The 18,399-nt window shown below is 43.5% G+C and overlaps 1 protein-coding gene across 1 annotated transcript; it reads right to left on the bottom strand.

Annotated features, from left to right (window-relative positions):
* Positions 1 to 4,341: 4,341 nt before the first annotated feature.
* Positions 4,342 to 6,134, bottom strand: LOC306921656 (uncharacterized protein; the record flags this gene model as incomplete). Its single annotated transcript, XM_079498888.1, has 2 exons — positions 4,342 to 5,651; positions 5,978 to 6,134. The coding sequence occupies 2 exons, from the start codon at positions 6,132 to 6,134 to the stop codon at positions 4,342 to 4,344; spliced, it is 1,467 nt and encodes a 488-aa protein (XP_079355014.1).
* Between the last annotated feature and the right edge of the window lie 12,265 nt (positions 6,135 to 18,399).

The following is an 18,399-nucleotide window of genomic DNA, read 5'->3' as shown; positions in this document are numbered from 1 at the left end:
GGTCAGGTGTGTTCCAATCACTCTTCTCAGTAAACTCAGTGCAGGGGTGTTACAAATTAGGCAAGTGCCGAGTCTGGCTCCTCCTACCCAAGGCTAGGCAGGAGGGCATTTTCTACAGATGTTTATGTAATAATGGTTGCTGTGGAAGATTTGCGGTCAAAACCAAAACACAGAACGCAAACGGTATCCTTTGATGGTTCACAGTTCAGAGTTGGTGCATACAGGTGAGGCTGGCAGCCAACACTATCAGTATGCTTTCACTCAACTCCCTCCCCATGCATGAGATCGGGAAATTCCAGCAGGACTACCATTTCAAAGAACAAAGACGAGCCGAGTGCTGCTGAGAATTCACAGGGTGATGACTCCAGTCAAGGTGGTGATGAGGTGCTCACAAAGTTAAAACAGGTTTATAAAGAATATAGAGGTCCCATTGAGACCAGCTTCAAGCACACTCGGACAAGGTTACATTTAAAAATCACAATTGTGTGAAGTGAGGGCACCCAATACATCATAGTAAAAAGTCCATAGATGTGGCTGCCACATGGCGTCACGGGGAGCATGCATAAAGGCAAACATAAAGATCCATAGACTTGGCTGCCACTGTGCCACATGAGAATGGAATCGGTCAAGAACTGAAGCTCACAGTCATTCGTCAAAGGACCTCTGACCTTTAGATCTCCAAATGAATTAATTACCGGTATATGATCTGCTCTATCGACTCTTGACGTCAAAAAAGCGACGTCAAAGATGTTCGTATTGCCTGGTTAACCACTCCCCCTTGAAATCGCATTTCCATGTGTGAAGTCCGGACACTCATGCTAATGCATAGTTGGTTGAGGAATAGACATATATAAAGGCTAGATGGCTCAAGGCGGAGTCTCTGACGTAGTTCACCTGGCAGCCATCTTGCTGAGGGACTACAGTATGTTCAATGGCAGCTCAAACAAAAATAGTCATAACTCCCTCAACTCTTGACAGATTTACAAACGGGTTGGTTTATTACAAACGTTGTCAACGTGGCTATGATACAGGACGCTTCTGCTTAATTTTGTTTTTTATATGAACGTCGTATAAAAGCATATAAGTATGCGGACGTCTCTGACAGAGCGCGGGTGAGCCATCTAGCTTTCTTATATATATCTATGGGTTGCGGGAGTACAGCGTTGACAGACAACCCCTGACGTCATCTCCAGTCTCCAATCAGTGAACGATACAAGCCCGGAACACGGACCCTGATTGGGTCCAAAAACTGGACCCTGCAAATGCATGGTTGATTTGTGGGCGTAACAAAAAAACAACCTAATTTGGAAGGCGGGTGCATGGTGGCTCAGACCATTAGTGCACATGCAGACCTCCCTTGTGAGTTCGAAGACCTGTCTCGAATATCCTCTGACCTTGCTTTCCTGCCTCTCTGAGTCTACACTGACCTATATGAAATAAAGCATAACAAAATGCTAAAAGAAAATATTATTTTAAAAATAAATAAAAAATGTTATGGTTAACAACTTTGGTGCCAGGCATTTGTCAGTGCCCTCCTTATCCAACATTAGACACAGCTCTCACCATTGGCTCAGGCTAATTTATTATCAGTTGGACAATTTTGTGCAACGATAATGCCCCAATCTGTGTCCTTAATTCATTCATTCCAGCAGTTCTCAACCTGGGGCTCACTCCCCACATGATTTTGTGGGTCACCAGATGACAATAAAGTGACAATTTAAGGACTTTTAAGACCTTTTTAATAGGCTACCTAAAACAATTATACTGCGTCAATAGTAATCAACAAACTGTACTATAAAAACATGGTCAAACATTGGCCAATTTGTCAAATAATAAACAAAAAATAAACATAGCGAGGCGTTGTGAAAACTAAATGTAATGCCTCAACTTCTACAATTCCAAAGTACTTGTCAGGGTGTGTGTGTGTGGGGGGGGGGGGGGGGGGGGGGAAACCAAAGAACACCTGGGGAAGGACAGTGATGATGGATGGAGCTGATGAAGGGGATGTGACTCTCCTGGGACAAAGTACAGTCCAAAGCATGAGACAGGGTTCAGTTGGCACTGTATGATTCAGAACAAAGTGTCACCTATAAAATAAAGGGTAGGCATCTATATACAACTCTATGGTAGGCCTATACAAGGCTGAGCCATTATGCTCTGCTTGCTTACTATATATAACGCCCCCTGTATAGGCTGACATTTGCCTACATTCTACATGTACAATTCACTTCATTTGTTTTGGTCAATGCAAATAGATTGTCTCAAGGTAGCATATTACCAAGTTATATGGTAGTTATATGTTTACTATATCATGTTTGGTTTCTATGGCACATAACATTTCAAGTGGATTTATAATTGTATCATGAATGATTTAACAGTCTTTTCTCCAAAAGTTAGTAGTTAAAAAATATAATTTGTTCTTCTACCCAGTGATTTTAATCTCAATAGGTCTATGGTTCATGAGAAATAGTAGAAATACCCCCCCCCCCCCCCCCCCCGCACACACACACGCACACGCACACACACACACACACACACACACACACACACACACACACAGTCACACACACACACACACACACACACACACACACACACACACACACAAAATTCTAAATGGACGAAAAACTTGACTCTGAATTAAAAATGAATGTGGGAGGTAGAGGAGTTCTTGACTTTCTCTACCTTTCGCTACGTTTTTAATTTACCAAAATGTGATGTTTGAATAAGCCGTGAGGAGCTTCAATGTGTTTGAGTCAAATGCCTATTGTGAGTCATCGGGACCGGGCTATGAAATGAGAAATGAGCTGAAGATAAAAAGAAAGGAGCAGTCGCTCGTTGGTTCAAGAAAACAATGACTTTTTATTCATAAACCTTTTTTCCTCTCATAAAAATAACAACATCAATATTCATTTAAGATAATGTAGAAACTGTTATGTACAAAAACTCTTTAAATAGTTAATATAACTTAATGCGAGTTCAGTCACTTTATTGGCAATACCCTGTTAGTGACAATTTCACCAAATTCTCACCATTTAGTTTTTTGCTAAGTGAAACATCACAATATATCTCCAGGGAAATAATACCCAGAGCCCCAACCACCCAAGGTAAAAAAAACCACAGCACAAACTCTCAGCAATGTGAGCTACTTGATTACTTCAAAGCAATGTTTGTATCCTCTAGTTCAGCTAGTTATCTCCAGCTTGATTATACATTACTTAATATACATAATATAAAGTAAAACCACATCATGAAGAAAACTAATAACACCAACTGTAGTCTATAAGTGTACTTTGTGTGTGGTCCCTTTCAGGTAGATAGTAGTTCAATGAAATAAGAATTTATCATATCAACAGAGAAGTGAACAGATATATATTTAATATATCAATTTCGTAATATTTAAAATACTCTGTTGTGCTGAACAGTAGCACCCATATTAGTAAGAATGCAATTTGTCCCTTTAAAAATGGAGTTCAAAAGTGTTTGATGTAAAATATACAGTTAGCTATAAAAATACAAAGAAGTACATTCCTACAAATATATTTATTTCCCATTTATGATAGGCTATATTTTTCAACAACTGTAATAATTCATACAATTGGAACACAACACAGGGGACTAAATGACGAAAAATATCAATGACAGCCAAATAATAAAAAGTTAAACAAACACCAAATCTTGGCAAAAGATTGACAGCTTATGGTCAAAGCCAATAAAATGTTCTCCTACAATCATGTCATAAACGTTGTCAGTCATACCGGCCTGTACGCCATTGAAAGAAAGAAGGAACATTGACATAAACATGCATTTTACAAACCATTTTTTCCAAATCATTGCTCTAAAAGTTCTAAAAGCACAAAATAAAATAATCTTATGTGGAAACGCAATAATATATATTTGTTTAGTGTTAAGTGCAATCCATCCTCTGTTTAACAAGGCGGATGGTAAAGGTTCTCTTGCTGAGGCTGGAGCTGTCCAGCTAAAGCGGTGCTGAACAGTATAGCCATGCAATGCCGCACGGCACGGGGGTTTGCTTTCTGTTCGCTGGAACAGCAACAAGTCACTGTTGATGTGCTGCTATTAACCCACTTTTTTAACAGTTTATGCATATTGCATAGAGTCAGCAGCATCAACAGCAGATCACAATAAAGACTGGACAGCAATGCCTTTACCCTCACTCTAACCCTCTCGCAAAACCTTCGCAAACGTGTCACACCACAAACGCTGAGACACTGACAAAGTGTTAGTGATTCAGCTCGCATTATCTTCCAAGACGGAAAGATTCTAATGTGGACACACATAGGGCTATTGTAGCCTACTGAGTGGACGTCATTAGGTTCCTCAGATTCCCTCGGGAAGAGTGAACGGCCACGTGTTGATCACTTGTGGCTTTAGTTCCATTTTCTCCTTCTGTTTCAGATGCACGCGCCCGTGTCGTTTCCTCTCGTCGCTCCTCGCGAACCGTTTACCACAAACATCGCAGGAAAACGGCTTCTCGCCCGTGTGAGTCCTGGTGTGGGTGGTCAGGTGGTCGCTCCGACTGAAGCTACGCAAACAGATGCGGCACTGAAAGGGTTTGTGGCCCGTGTGGATGCGGATGTGCCGGTTGAGCTCATCCGAGCGAGAGAAGCGCCGGTCGCAGTTCTCCATGGGGCAGGTGAACGGTTTCTCTTTGGCTTGGCCATTACCGGCGGCTGGGGCTTTTCTGGCGCGAGGGGCTTTCGGCACACGGGTGTAACTTTGGGCAAAGGAGTCTGGCAATAAGGAAGAATACAGGATGGAGTCTATGGTGCTTGGTACAGCAGATGGTGTGTATGAGGAATCACATTGATTATTGGGAAGTTGACGTTCAGTGGGGAACGGTTTCAGGTTAGATGACAGGCCCATTGGTGCTGGGTAGTTAGTGTATATAGGACTGGAGTAGCTCTGAGAACAAGTTTCAGAGAAACACGGCTCCTGTTTGATAACCCCTTCCACATTAAACTGCATCTCTGGGTTGGGGCAAATAGGAGAAAATGTGTCTAAGAGTTCCTTTACATCCATTTGCTGCTCGGGGGGGAAGTCACTCGACATCGGGAAAGACTCGGTTTGGAAGCCCGTTTCCATATACTCAGATTTGGGGAAAGTACCCCATTCGTAACAGCTGCTCTCAAACTCGTTCTTGACCACCACGGGGAAAGAAGCGGCTTCTGACTTCGGCTCCACAGTCTTGTGGTCTGGAAGCTGAGAGGCGCAAAAGTTCAGCTGTGAGCAGGCCGTATCTGGAGCCTCGTGGCCTGCGGTCTGCTCTGGGGAGTACACCACGGGAGGAGCGGTGGAGTTGAAGGACTGGTGCCTCTTGGCATCGGGGTCCCCAAAATCGTCATGACCGTTTTCACCTGGCGATGGTGATGGATACGTTCCACGGCTGCTGACAATATGCTGCAGACCCACTTCGGTGATTGGCACCGTAGATATGCCGACAATCTCTGTAATCATGTTGAGCAGCGTTTCTGTGCAGCACGACGCCCCTTGAGAAGCTTCCACATAGAAACTGCCGGAGTAGGCGACAGAAGAGGAGGGGGTGCTGTAGCTGTCTTTTGGGTTCTCGCAGGAGTTAAAAGCGAATTCTGAGTTGGATGCTTCGGTTTTGAGGGTGACGGGGGCTCCCTCTGTAGAATAAAGAAGGCAACTTTGTCATCATCATCATCATCATCATCATCACTAATGTTTTATTCTGATAACAATCAATCAGTGCGGCAGTGCATATATGAAACGAAAAAGGGTGCATGCACCGTTACATAAACATGCACGCGTGTGATCGCCTTATCACCCTTATTACAGCTGCCAAGTGAAGTAACAATTAAAGTGCTATGGCTGGTATTGAAATCCCCACACCTGACACAGTTTGATTTGATTCACTGCATGCATGCATGCACGCACGCACATTTTACATGCACTGCTTGTGCGCTGTTATTGCAGTATAATGCGAACTCACCATGGCCAAACTGAGCCGGTACCCCCCGCTCTGCATCCACGTAGACCTCCTTGCTATCTTTCCGCACGTTATTTTCCATTCCCATGGACGAACTGTTGCAACTGTCAAACTGTGGGTAGAAAGAATCCTTGGCATTCAAATCCATGTTGTTCAACATAATTGCGAGGTTAGAAGTCCGTATCTCCAATGTGGGTAAGTGTTAGAAAACTAAATAAAAAAAAAGCTAAATTCTTTCACAACGGATGCAATTTATCCAAGGAGTGTAGGCTAATATGTCAAAAGGTGTAAAAAACAACAACAACCACCCAAAACAATTCCTTGTCGTCCAGTTAATTTTGCTGGTTCTTCGATATCTGTTGCTGTGAATGTCAGATCAGCGACTACCGTTGTCTCTCCTTATATACACCTTGGCTGTTCTCTCGGCCCTCCTCCCCATTCATCACCTCCAGTGAGAGGATTCCCCGCTGCGTGTAAACTTCATGCCCATACATGGACAGAGGATGTGACAGGCTTCCCCCCGAAAAGGAGCGATGGTTTGCTTTGGCTGCTGCATGCTGCAACAAGTGGCCGCCTGGCCGGTGCAGGTAGAGCCGAGGGAAGAAGAGTGTTTATGTCTGAGCATCAGCGATTGAACAGTAACCATTTGTGATGTAAACAACATCACACATGCCATGCTGGCTTATGGTGCACATTTTGGTCAAAATTATATTTTTGCCATGGACATAATATTCAAAATGAGTAGGACAAACACAAGAGCTTTAATGACCTGCACTTGCAGGTCTAACTCTGAGTGTGCACAAATGGGTACACTGTGTACAATTGTTATGGGGTCCTTGGAAATAAAATGTTTGAGAACCACTAGTGGACTCACGCACGCACGCACGCACGCGCGCGCGCGCGCACGCACGCACGCACAGACAGACAGACAGACAGACAGACGTAATCATGTAATGGTTTGAAGAATCTCATAATGCCCTGCTGCAGTATACTGCCCATAACAAACCTGGGACTGGGGGGAACGGACAAATCAGACACATCTTCGTTGTCACATAACAATGCTTGCCAACGGGAACGCAAGGATTGAATAATGTATTGACTGAAAGACAGAGGAAGAGGGGATAGCCAGTGGCAAAAGTGCAGATTATATCAACATAACATGCTGCCATGCTGTGCCTGTGCATGATACCGTGGAACTTCACAAAATAGTAGGGCTATAGGATCCACTTAATTGAACCAACAATTTGTATATACATACACTTTGAAGACATGTTCTATATTTCAGGACTCAGGCAATTACGCTTTGGATGTAGGCGTCTTTTCGGCTATACAATTCGTATTACAATTTCTAGCCTATGCAACGGCTCTGTTTTTGTCACCCACTCAATATCGCTACCAGGTGCAGGGTCACTGCAGAACGTGATTGCTCACATTGCGGGCGAACCCCCTTTGTATTTCAGGAGTCTGTCGATAACCCCTGAGGTGTTCAATGGTTGACATTTGGGCCCAGGCAGAATCGTTTTTTATTTCATGTGCAGTTTCACACCTGTTTCCGGATGCACGCTGAAAGTGGTCGTATTTTGTGTAGTTCTGTGTGACAAGTTGCTCTTTCAGCACCACGGAGAGCGCCAGTGTGGTTGCGAGTGTGACTTGGGTTGTTGTGGGTGCATAAACCAAAGGAAGGTGTGTGTGTGTGTGTGTGTGTGTGTGTGTGTGTGTGTGTGTGTGTGTGTGTGTGTGTGTGTGTGTGTATGGCCTATAAATGGCCTACTAGTGCGCAAGCAGAGCGCGCAAGTACTGTCGACCGCTATACAAACTGTCAAATCTCAGCTTCTCTTTGAAAGAACGATTGAAATATTGAATTATTAGGTATATCTCGATCAGTGTCGGGTGGATTAAAGGAAATGCCTCTATGTATATGTATATGTAATTTGTAAGTTGATTAGCGGTATAATGTGGTTGCTTTTGATGCTTATGCACTGTCCCAGCATATGACGTCAGGGTATAACTGGTATAGCTAGCTCTCAATGATGACTAGCTCTCAATGATGACATAATAAAGATGTGGATTAAAGGACCCAATGCCTTCGATGGTGACGTATATCTCGATCAATGTCGGGTGGTTTACAGGAAATGCCTCTATGTATATGTATATGTAATTTGTAAGTTGATTAGTGGTATACTGTGGTTACTTTTGACGCGTATGCACCGTCCCAGCATATGACGTCAGGGTATAACTGGCGTCATATGCTAGCTCTCAATGATGACTAGCTCTCAATGATGACGTAATAAAGATGTGGATTAAAGGTCCCAATGCCAGAGTGTAATTGGTTTTCGATGGTGACGTAATGACGATATGTTTTAGTGTCGGGAGGATTAGAGGTAATGCTCCTACATGTATGTAGTCTGGCACCACTGCCGTATCAGGCACAAGTAGTCATTACGTCATTTGCTGGGACGGTGCATACGCATCGTCCTGGGCGAAACTAGTACTTGCCGCGCTCTGCTTGCGCAAGTAATTAGTCTTGTGGTTCTCAAACCTTTTCATTTCAAGGACACCCCCATAACTCTGAGTGTAGCTACAAATGGAACCAAATGGGATGCATTCAAGGAACTCTGAGGGTCCCTGCATGGACCCTTGAGAACCACCAGTCTACATCATTGTGCTGGTCTATAAGATCTATACAGTAGGCCTACAGTAATACTCAGCTCTAAATGAGCACCATTGAGTCATCTTTTTGAAGTTACCACCGTGTGATAATAGCATATACGCTCTTTCATTTACAGCGTTGACATTCTCCGGGAACAAATTGTTTTCACCTCTGATGTGCCCTCTAATTCTAGGGCCCCGAGATGTTTAGTCTGACGGAACTGCCTTTAAAGTAATTCAGCTCTATCAAAAACCAGCTGGATCACCGGGAGTTCACGTCACGAGACGCTATTATGATGACCGTGGCGCTGCAGCTTTCACCTCTCTTTCCTCCCATAAATGCCAGAGCACAGGACCAAAGTAAAAGCATTTATGTAATGTTACCACTTACTGACATTATAGCGCAAGGGCAACGGCATAGCACCTGTAAAAGTAAAAAGAATGCCTTTATTGTTTGTAATTTTATGTAAATTGCGCGAGTGGGGGGAGGGCAGGGGGGGGCGAGGAGGCACTTTAGTTTCTGGCACTTGAGATCTTGAGACAGTGAAACTAATGACTTACTCAGGCTACTTCCATGATAAGAACGTTGACTTCAAAAGTGTTGGCCATGGGAGGACGATGAAACATATATTGCCTAATGAAAGAAGGACTCATTTTGAATGGATAATTTAACAAACAAGTGAGACATACAGTATAGGCTATTGATATGATGGACTCAAGTAGGCTACTTACCGGTATTAATAAGCCAAAACCAATAGGCTATTCCTTTGAGCTCATAGAAGCCAATCATCTCTAAATGGTACAGTAATATGTGCAACAATGTAAGCCAGCAGTTATTATAGGCAAGGATTTCATTCTGTAATGGTGAATTAGTAATATCATATATTACATAAGTAATAAGTCTTATTCTACATAATCTCATGGTTATTATACCCCATCTATGTGGTGAAAAGCAATACAATTCAGTATGGATTAACAATACAGATGGCAGTACAAACTGTCATCTTACAAATGGTCTCTTAATGAATGTGCTTCTTGTTACTGTGTTAAACCTACTTAGTTCATTGATTGAGGAAATGCATTGGATTAGTATGTCAATTCCAATGCCAATGTCCAATACGAATAGATAATAGTAGCAGTTGCATTTGATGTAAATAATATAATTTTAGCTATATAATTCAGTACATCACATTTTTGAACAACCTTTTTGGTTGATCTTAACTGCGCATAATAATATCAGATGCCAATGCATAAAGAGAATAACAATATTCTACATAGATATGGGAACACACATTTACGACTTAAATGCTTTGCTGAACATTCCATATGGTAATGACATTCATTTCATATGCATATTAATTTAAATTCATCGTCAAGAGCTCGGGTATTCTCTTTCCATTATTGCTATTCCAACTTTCCAAGATACATGGCAGATTATTTTTTAGCAATCCTACGATAAAGCAAAGGGTGGTTGGTATAAGATAGGGAGAAATGTGTACCCTACCCCCTCCCAAAATTACAATGTGACAACATGTCACATCTTAAGCCCCCTCCCTCCCCAGGCAATAGATGAGGGAAACAGCTGCATTTTAAAGCCTGGACACAATGCAGCTGGTTAAGAAACCGCAAAAAAAGGGATTGAGAGTGCTAAGAGCAGAGAAACCTCTGCCGGAAACACAACTTGCTATAAATATAAGATACTCGCTTCAGCTGCCAAGATGCTCTCTCTCTCTCTCGCTCTCTCCCTCTCTCTCATTCTCTTTCATGTTGGGTAATGCAATGTTACAAATATATCATTTAAATGCTGGACAATCAAGAAATGCAGGAAGAAAGAGAGACAGAAAGAGAGAGAGAGAGTGCATGGAGCATACTTCTTTCTCTCTTTTGAAGAAACCATGCAGCATCTCTCGCATTCTCCCTTATCGCTCAATGTGGGAGTGCATGGGTTAGGGAAGCCCGGTACCTGGCCCCCTATTGGATCACTGTTGGCAGTGGCAGGTTTCCCATTGCGTTCCAAAAATACTTACCCACATCGCCCACCTCGGTCCCCAGCCGCCTGTACGCTCTGCTTCTCCAGCAGGGATAGGTTAGAATCATATATTCCGCTCTCCACTAATCGTGACTGCGGTTGAGGGCATCAGTGATTCTTCAGCCATGCCCCCAGACTCCCCCACACAGAGCACTGTTCTAACATGGCTCCCCCACCTTGGCCCTCTTCTCTGCAGGATCCATACAAATTCTGTAGGCATTTTTGACAGAGCTGTTCTTGGGCCTGAGCGACCTGCTGTTATCTGTTTTGAAATTATTAATAGATAAAAAGTGACATTTAAATCATAATCTCATGTCAGGTATTAAATGCCATAGGAAATATGTTGTTTAAAATACAAACTGTCCTGTCATACGTGTGCTTCAATGGTCAAGATGCAACACTCATGTTTCCTCTAGCTGAGAAATATAACCAATATTCAGTCTTTCAGTATATCTCTTTACTGCACTTCTCATCTTGTTTAGTAAAGCATTTTGTTTTGTGGCATGCTTTCATTCCACTTCAATTGAATAGGGAGTAGCACGTATGTGACAAAAATGCGAAGACTGTATTTTCAAGTAATAACATTTATAGGCCATTAAAATTCCAACATGGGACCAATCAAAGACACATTTTGCTAATTGTATTGCCATGATTTGTTTATTAGGATGCAACACTGCCAACTATTATATCACACATCATCCTCTTTCTCATTATGCAATGTGACTCTATATTTGTAAAAAAAAACAAAAAATGAATAAACAGAACATTAAAGGTATATTCAGTGATTTTACTTAATTCAAATATCACTTATTTTTTCTTTTTTTCTGGATAATCCTCCCTACTATAGAGTGTGCTGACCATATAAGGAGTTCCTCCCTGTCCCCAGTGAGCCCCTGGGGTCAAAAAACCCTAGTTTCAGTTTTGGTGGCGGGTGGCAAAGCCTTCATCCAATCAGGATGAGAGGGGCCTTCCTCCAATCATGATCGACTGGGGGCGGGCCTTGGTGCACATGCTGTTGGCCTGTTGCACTTCCCCCCACTGTAGAGCGTGCATGTGCACATTTTGTTACCGGGGCGGACTGGGTGGTTTTCCAAATCACCCAAATCACTGAATGCTCCTTTAAAAAAAAAGTAAAGAAAAAAACAATGTGACAAAATGTCAAGAAATACACAGTGAACACCGGGTCCTGAAAAGGTCCTGAAATACAGTGAACACCGGGTCCTGAAAAGGTCCTGAAATACACAGTGAACACCGGGTCCTGAAAAGGTCCTGAAATACACAGTGAACACCGGGTCCTGAAAAGGTCCTGAAATACACAGTGAACACCGGGTCCTGAAAAGGTCCTGAAATACACAGTGAACACCGGGTCCTGAAAAGGTCATGGAAAACCCAATGTTTCCTAGCTTAGCGTTTATTCATGACCCCCTGGAGGGAGACATAATAACAACCAATTTCAACATCTTAAAACAAACCAGGAAAGCCAGGAAACAGTTGAGGTGAGAAATTAAAGTAAAGACCAACATAAGGTGTCTTTGTAAGGTTTTGGGCCCACCACAAGCTGTGTTCAATAGGGTTACGATCTGGTCACTGCGAAGTCCATAGCATATGGCCTTCGGCATTATGCCATCTAATAAATCAATCAAATGGTAAATGGTGCATTTATATAGCGCCTTTATCCAAGGCGCTTTACATAGCTTGTGCATCAATTCACCCATTCACACACACATTCATACACCAATGGCGGCGGAAACCATGCAAGGCACTAGCCAGCACATCAGGAGCAATTTGGGGTTCAGTGTCTTGCTCAAGGACACTTCGACACTAACTCTGGGGGAGCCCAGGTTCGAACAGGCAACCTTGCAGTTACCATCCAGCCACTCTACCCCTGAGCCACCGCCATCGTGATTCACATAATTTTGATTATCATGAAACAATTCAGTGACGCCTCGTACCCTGTTGATGCCGGCAATTATATCCGGGATCCAATCAGGATGGAAGTGTTTCATCATGGCCCTTCCCTCTAGGGGACAGGTGAATCAAACCGAACACCCTCACTGAAGAGTAAATGAGTAAATGGTGCATATATATAGCACCTTTATCCAAGGCGCTTTACATAGATTGTGCATTACATTCACCCATTCATACATGGCGGCGGAAACCATGCAAGGCACCAACCTTACACCACACATGCACTCACCACTTGTGGAGAATATGGTGAAGGGTAACTAATCTGACCGTATCACATATTTCATTGAATGCAAACCCTATTTACTGATGTTTGTCCTATAGATGATTCAGATGCATGTAAATCACTACATGGTCCCATTGAAACACTATAGCCAGTTGAGTCTGTGACTAAACCTCCTGCCATCAATGCCCAGATTTATTTGGCAAATGCAAAGTCCTTGAGCCAAGCAATTGCCTCCTGGTCTGCAGTATGCAAAGGCGAGCTTCAATGCTCCATTGTTTTCTCCTCTCCACAAGCACACATTGCGCTTGGGCTACTGCCCCATTTATGACGGCTGGCCAAGCAGGGGCCATGTCTGGTCCTGAATCTATTCAGGGTAGACCACTGTCTCATTGCGAGGTTGATGCCAGGGACCTACTGGGTGGGGTCTGACACCAGGTGCTTGTTTAGGACATCCTTGGACACCCATTCCATTTCCCAAGCTGATTGGATGGGGACGTCAGCTGGTGGGGTATTCTTCCCAATTGGTCTTCTAGATGGAATGCGAGCAGTGTGTGGGTTGAGGATATCTGCATGGATTGGTTTTGTTGTTGCTGCTTTCGTCTTGTGGACTGTGACTAGGAATCTTTGACTTGGCTCTCAGGCATCATCTCTTAGACTTTAGTCTGCTGGAAGGATCATTTGCTTCCCTAGGTGAACCTGGATACTGACAGAGGACGCGACTTAAGTCTCGGTTCGCGTCCTGGCTGGCTGGACCATTTGATGCATGTCACTCCCCTACTCTCTCTCTCTCCATGTTTCCCGTCTCTACAATACCTATCAAGTAATCACTCCTGTATGTGTCACACAGACACACACACACACACACACACGCACACACGCACACGCACACGCACACGCACAGAAGTAAGACATAATGAACGAATGTTAGTGAGTGAATGTGAGTGAGTGTGTGAGAGAGTGCAGGGAGCTTGCAGCTAACAAAAGTAACTATGGTAACGGGCAGCTCTACATTGCACTAGCTTCCACAGCTCTGGCCAGAAATAAAAAATGTTGGTGCTAAGAGCGAATCAGGTAAAGACAAAAGATCCAGGGTGAGACTATTTATAGTGATCTTTACGTAACACACACAAGCACGCGCACACATGCATGCACGCAGGCGCACACACGCAGGCACGCACGTGCACGCACGCGCACACACACACACACACACACACACACACACACACACACACACACACACACACACACACACACACACACACACACACACACACACACACACACACACACACACACACACACACAGTAGTAAAGACAGAAGACACAGTAGTAAAGACAGAAGAGGAAGCAGGTTACATTGAGAACAAACAACAAGAATTGTGTGTCATTCATTTTGTGTCCATAATATTCAAGAACACAAGGACACAACTGTGCATGCTTCTACAGCCTGAAACCCTAGAGGAGAATGTACTTCCGGGGTCAGCGGGGGCTGAGCAACTTTTATTGAAATGAATGGGCGGGGATTTTCGGAGCTCTATGGGTGGAGGTAGCCATTTATTGTAACATGATGCAACATGATCATCATCATAATGAAACCATGGTAAATGGTTTGTCCATTTGTAAATGACCTCTGGTAGAGGCGTAGATCTACACAAGCCTAAACTGTGCTCACATGTTTGATAATGTCCACTTTTGTTTTGTTTCACAAATGAATGTAATGGATATTTTAAATGTTTTTTTTTGTGGCTTTCGCCTTTATTTTATATTTTTCATGGAGGGACAGACAGTAGGCTGACAGGAAATGGGGAGAGAGATGGGGGGAAGACATGCAGTAAAGGCCGTCGGGATCGGGAGTCGAACCCGCGGCACACTGCCAGACTGGATTACCAGCCAAGGTGCCTGGACCGCTGAGCCACGGCCCAGATGGATATGATTTTGATGTAAATATTACTAGTATATATTCCTTTTTCTCATACGTTTTTAGACTAAAGTGTTATCGTAATTTTTGAAAAGTCTCCTGTGGACAGAGAGAACTAGCACTCGTGCTAGTACTATAAGCAATGCATCTACAAATTGTACAATTATGTGTCAAATAAATAAACATACAATTTACAATTTAGGCATTTAGCAGATGCTCTTAATCCAGAGCGGTTTACAGTAAGCAAGAACAAAAAACATGGTAATACATCATATACATAAAAATAGTCATCATGAATCATACATAAGCTAAGAACCTAACAGTGGAATATCTATAAAATGAAACTATGCATATACTATAGTGCTATGTCTACATAAAATGCTATAATGCTATATACGGTAAGTTAGATAAGTTGAGCCTTTAATTGCATACACCTGTAAGGTCGTCAAGGCTAGGGCAAGTGCTACGGCAAGTGCTATGGGCTACAATGGAGTCTGACGAGGTGGGTTTTCAGCCTACGGCGGAAGATTGGGAGTGAGAATGCAGTTCTGATTGCAATGGGAAGTGCATTCCATAGTTTTGGAGCCAGAAGGGAGAGTTTGGGACGCGTGGAGCATTGTCCCAGCGTTTTTAGTGAAGGTACTCCCAGCTTCCCTGCGTTGGCTGATCTGAGCGTGCGGGAGGGTTTGTAGGGTTCGATCTGACTTGCAAGATATGGGGGTGCCATACCTTTGGTTGCTTTGAATGCCAGCATCAGAGTTTTGTACTCTGTGCGGGCAGCGACTGGGAGACAATGGAGGGAGCGGAAAAGGGGGATACGGATACATGTGAGAATTTTGGCTGGTTGAAGACCAAGCGAGCTGTGGCATTTTGGATTAATTGGAGAGGCTTAAGTGCGCATGCCGGTAGGCCAGTAAGGAGGGAGTTACAATAGTCAAGTTTTGACATGACTGATGTCTGGATAAGGAGTTGGGCTGACTCCTGGGTGAGGAAGGCTCTAATTCGCCGGATGTTATAGAGTGTAAACCTACAGGATTGAGTGACGGCTGTAATGTGTGCTTTGAACGAGAGCTGACTGTTCAGGATAACACCAAGGTTCCTGGCTCTTGGGCAGAGGTTACCAAGGCGTTGTCTATGGAAATAGTTAGCTCCCGCATGGGGCAGGACTTAGCTGGGAAGAAGAGAATCTCAGTCTTGTCTGGGTTCAGCTTGAGGTGGTTAGAAGACATCCAATGTGAGATGTCAGCCAGGCATGCAGTGATGCGCTCTTCCACCTGAGTAGCAGAGGGGGGGGGGGGGGGGGGGGGGGGGGGTTGAGTGTTGTGTAGATACATACATGTATCTATGTAAAGCGGTGCTATATAAATGCACCATTTACCATTTCGGGGGGATGACAGCGAACCTTTCCAAGAAACCTGTTAGGTCCAGTCGGTTAGGTAGGAGGAGAACCACTTTAGTGACTGCCGTCCCTGCCGTCCCGCCTCCTGGTGGCACTATAATAGGCCAATGTGAAATGGGTGCCGTTTCTTCTTACGCCTTGGATGGCAATTGGATGATTTGAGGCATTTTGTTCCAAAAATGTGTTATGCAAAAACCACCTGTTGGTGGTGCTATAACAGGCCAATGTGAAAAGGGTGGGATATATTCCTCTAAATTGCACGCTGCGTTCATTATTTGAGGCTTTTTGTTCAAAACGGGCCAATCCTGCCAACTTTGAAAGCCCATGTTAGCCAATTAGGATGGACAGATCCGGCTTGAACACATGACTATAGAGATAGTGTGTAACGATTTGTGGATTTTGGATTTTTGGACAGAATCTGGAGGAGTAATACCAAAAAATGTGTTTTTCAAAAGTAGGCCTTCTGGCCGTTCTGGAACATTTGGGGCAGAGGTTCATCGTTGGCATCCAGGGAGTGTGTATGCAAAATTTGGCATCGACCGGGTTAACGGTGCTGGAGATTAGCTGTACACAGACGGACAGACACACACACACACACACACACACACACACACACACACACACACACACACACACACACACACACACACAGACAGACACACGGACGGAGTGCAAAACACATACTCTCTCCCCATGCGTTCGGCCTGGTGGAGACAATGAAGTAGAACCAGAGGACAGTTTGCACGCACGCGCACATGCATGCATGCACACACACACACAACACACACACACACATGTACATACACAGAACCTGCGTGAGGAATGTGTAGAGATCATCCATGAACAGCAATTTCCTACAAATACAGCCTGCCATCATATCTTAAACTCCAAATGGAACTATTAACAAAATGATCCACTTACACCTCTGCAATGCTATGCAGCTCTCTATTGTCAGTGAAATGATAGCTGAGCTGTATTCAAATAAGGGCCCTATCAACCTTTCAAATGCCTTATTAATTAGCTCCCTCTAGCATAAGTTCTCAGTAATTACATGATAAAGTGTAGCCAGTGCTGAAGGACTCTTAATCCACTATTAAGGCAACTTCATGAACTGAAATGTCTTTTCTTTCTTTTTTCCCCCTATTTTTTAACCATATATATAACTCTTCAGGGCAATATTCTACAGCTGTATGTGTTGTATGTACAAGCCTGTTAGTTGTTACAGGGAAGTCGCAAAATAGCCAACATATTCCTCTAAGGAAAAGCTCTGATAGGATGAGATGATATGCAAATTGGAACCTCTCCCTGACTCATCTGTTTATTATGCAGTCACATTAGTTAGATCTGATGCCGCCTGGCTATTATCCCATCGCACCATGGAAAAAAGGGGTCTTGGGTGAGGGGGTTGGATTGTGGAGAGTGCTTTAGTCACACAGAACAGCCATACTCTTCAAAGGAATAAATGCATTTTTCCCTCTGACAGTGGTTTGCTTTGAGGGGATGCAGCATCCATTTCCTCAGAGAGAAACAGTAAAAAAGTCAGATGATATGGCTCACCAGCGCTCAAATCCCATGATGATGTGTTTTGTGTTAACAGGTCAAAGGTTGAACGATGGGCTGTGGGTCTCTGGGAGGTATTGATCGCACAGTCTTCTGATGGTAAACAACTTGTGAAGGCTCTGCTATCTTTCTGAAACCAAGTAGGCTATTTTGTTTAGGTTTTCTTTCTTTCTTTTACTATTTATATGCCATTGTTGTACGACAAATTGGGTATACTATTTAGTGACTACTACATTGGGTATAGTGACTACGTATTTAGTGACTGCAAAAAAAAAGGTACATGACATTTTCTTGGTCACATTGGTTCAGGAACTACTACAAAAAAAGTCTCACATCCATTGCAACTATGAAATGTGCAGGGCAACATTGGATAAACAATTTCAGCTATTTAACATTTTGATGGACAAAATAATGTCTGCGGATAGAGCTTGTTATATAAGCTACTGAGATTTTGTTTGCCAATCTGTGCCTTCACGATCACTACCAGAATGTAGTTAGTCGAGCACTATATTTAGCCCTGCTGCAGCATGCTGGACCTTAAACTAAGCTACTACATCTACTGTATCCTATTGAAAGGATTCATAAAAGACGGTGGAACTCAGTGGTCAACCAAAGCGCGCACGCGCACACGCGCACACACACACACACACACACACACACACACCTTTCTTTCTCTCTG

This window comes from Electrona antarctica (assembly GCF_951216825.1).
Source record: "Electrona antarctica genome assembly, chromosome: 4".
Taxonomy (NCBI): Eukaryota; Metazoa; Chordata; class Actinopteri; order Myctophiformes; family Myctophidae; genus Electrona; species Electrona antarctica.
Note: the sequence above shows the minus strand (reverse complement) of the source record. Positions and strands in the feature narration are given on the sequence as shown.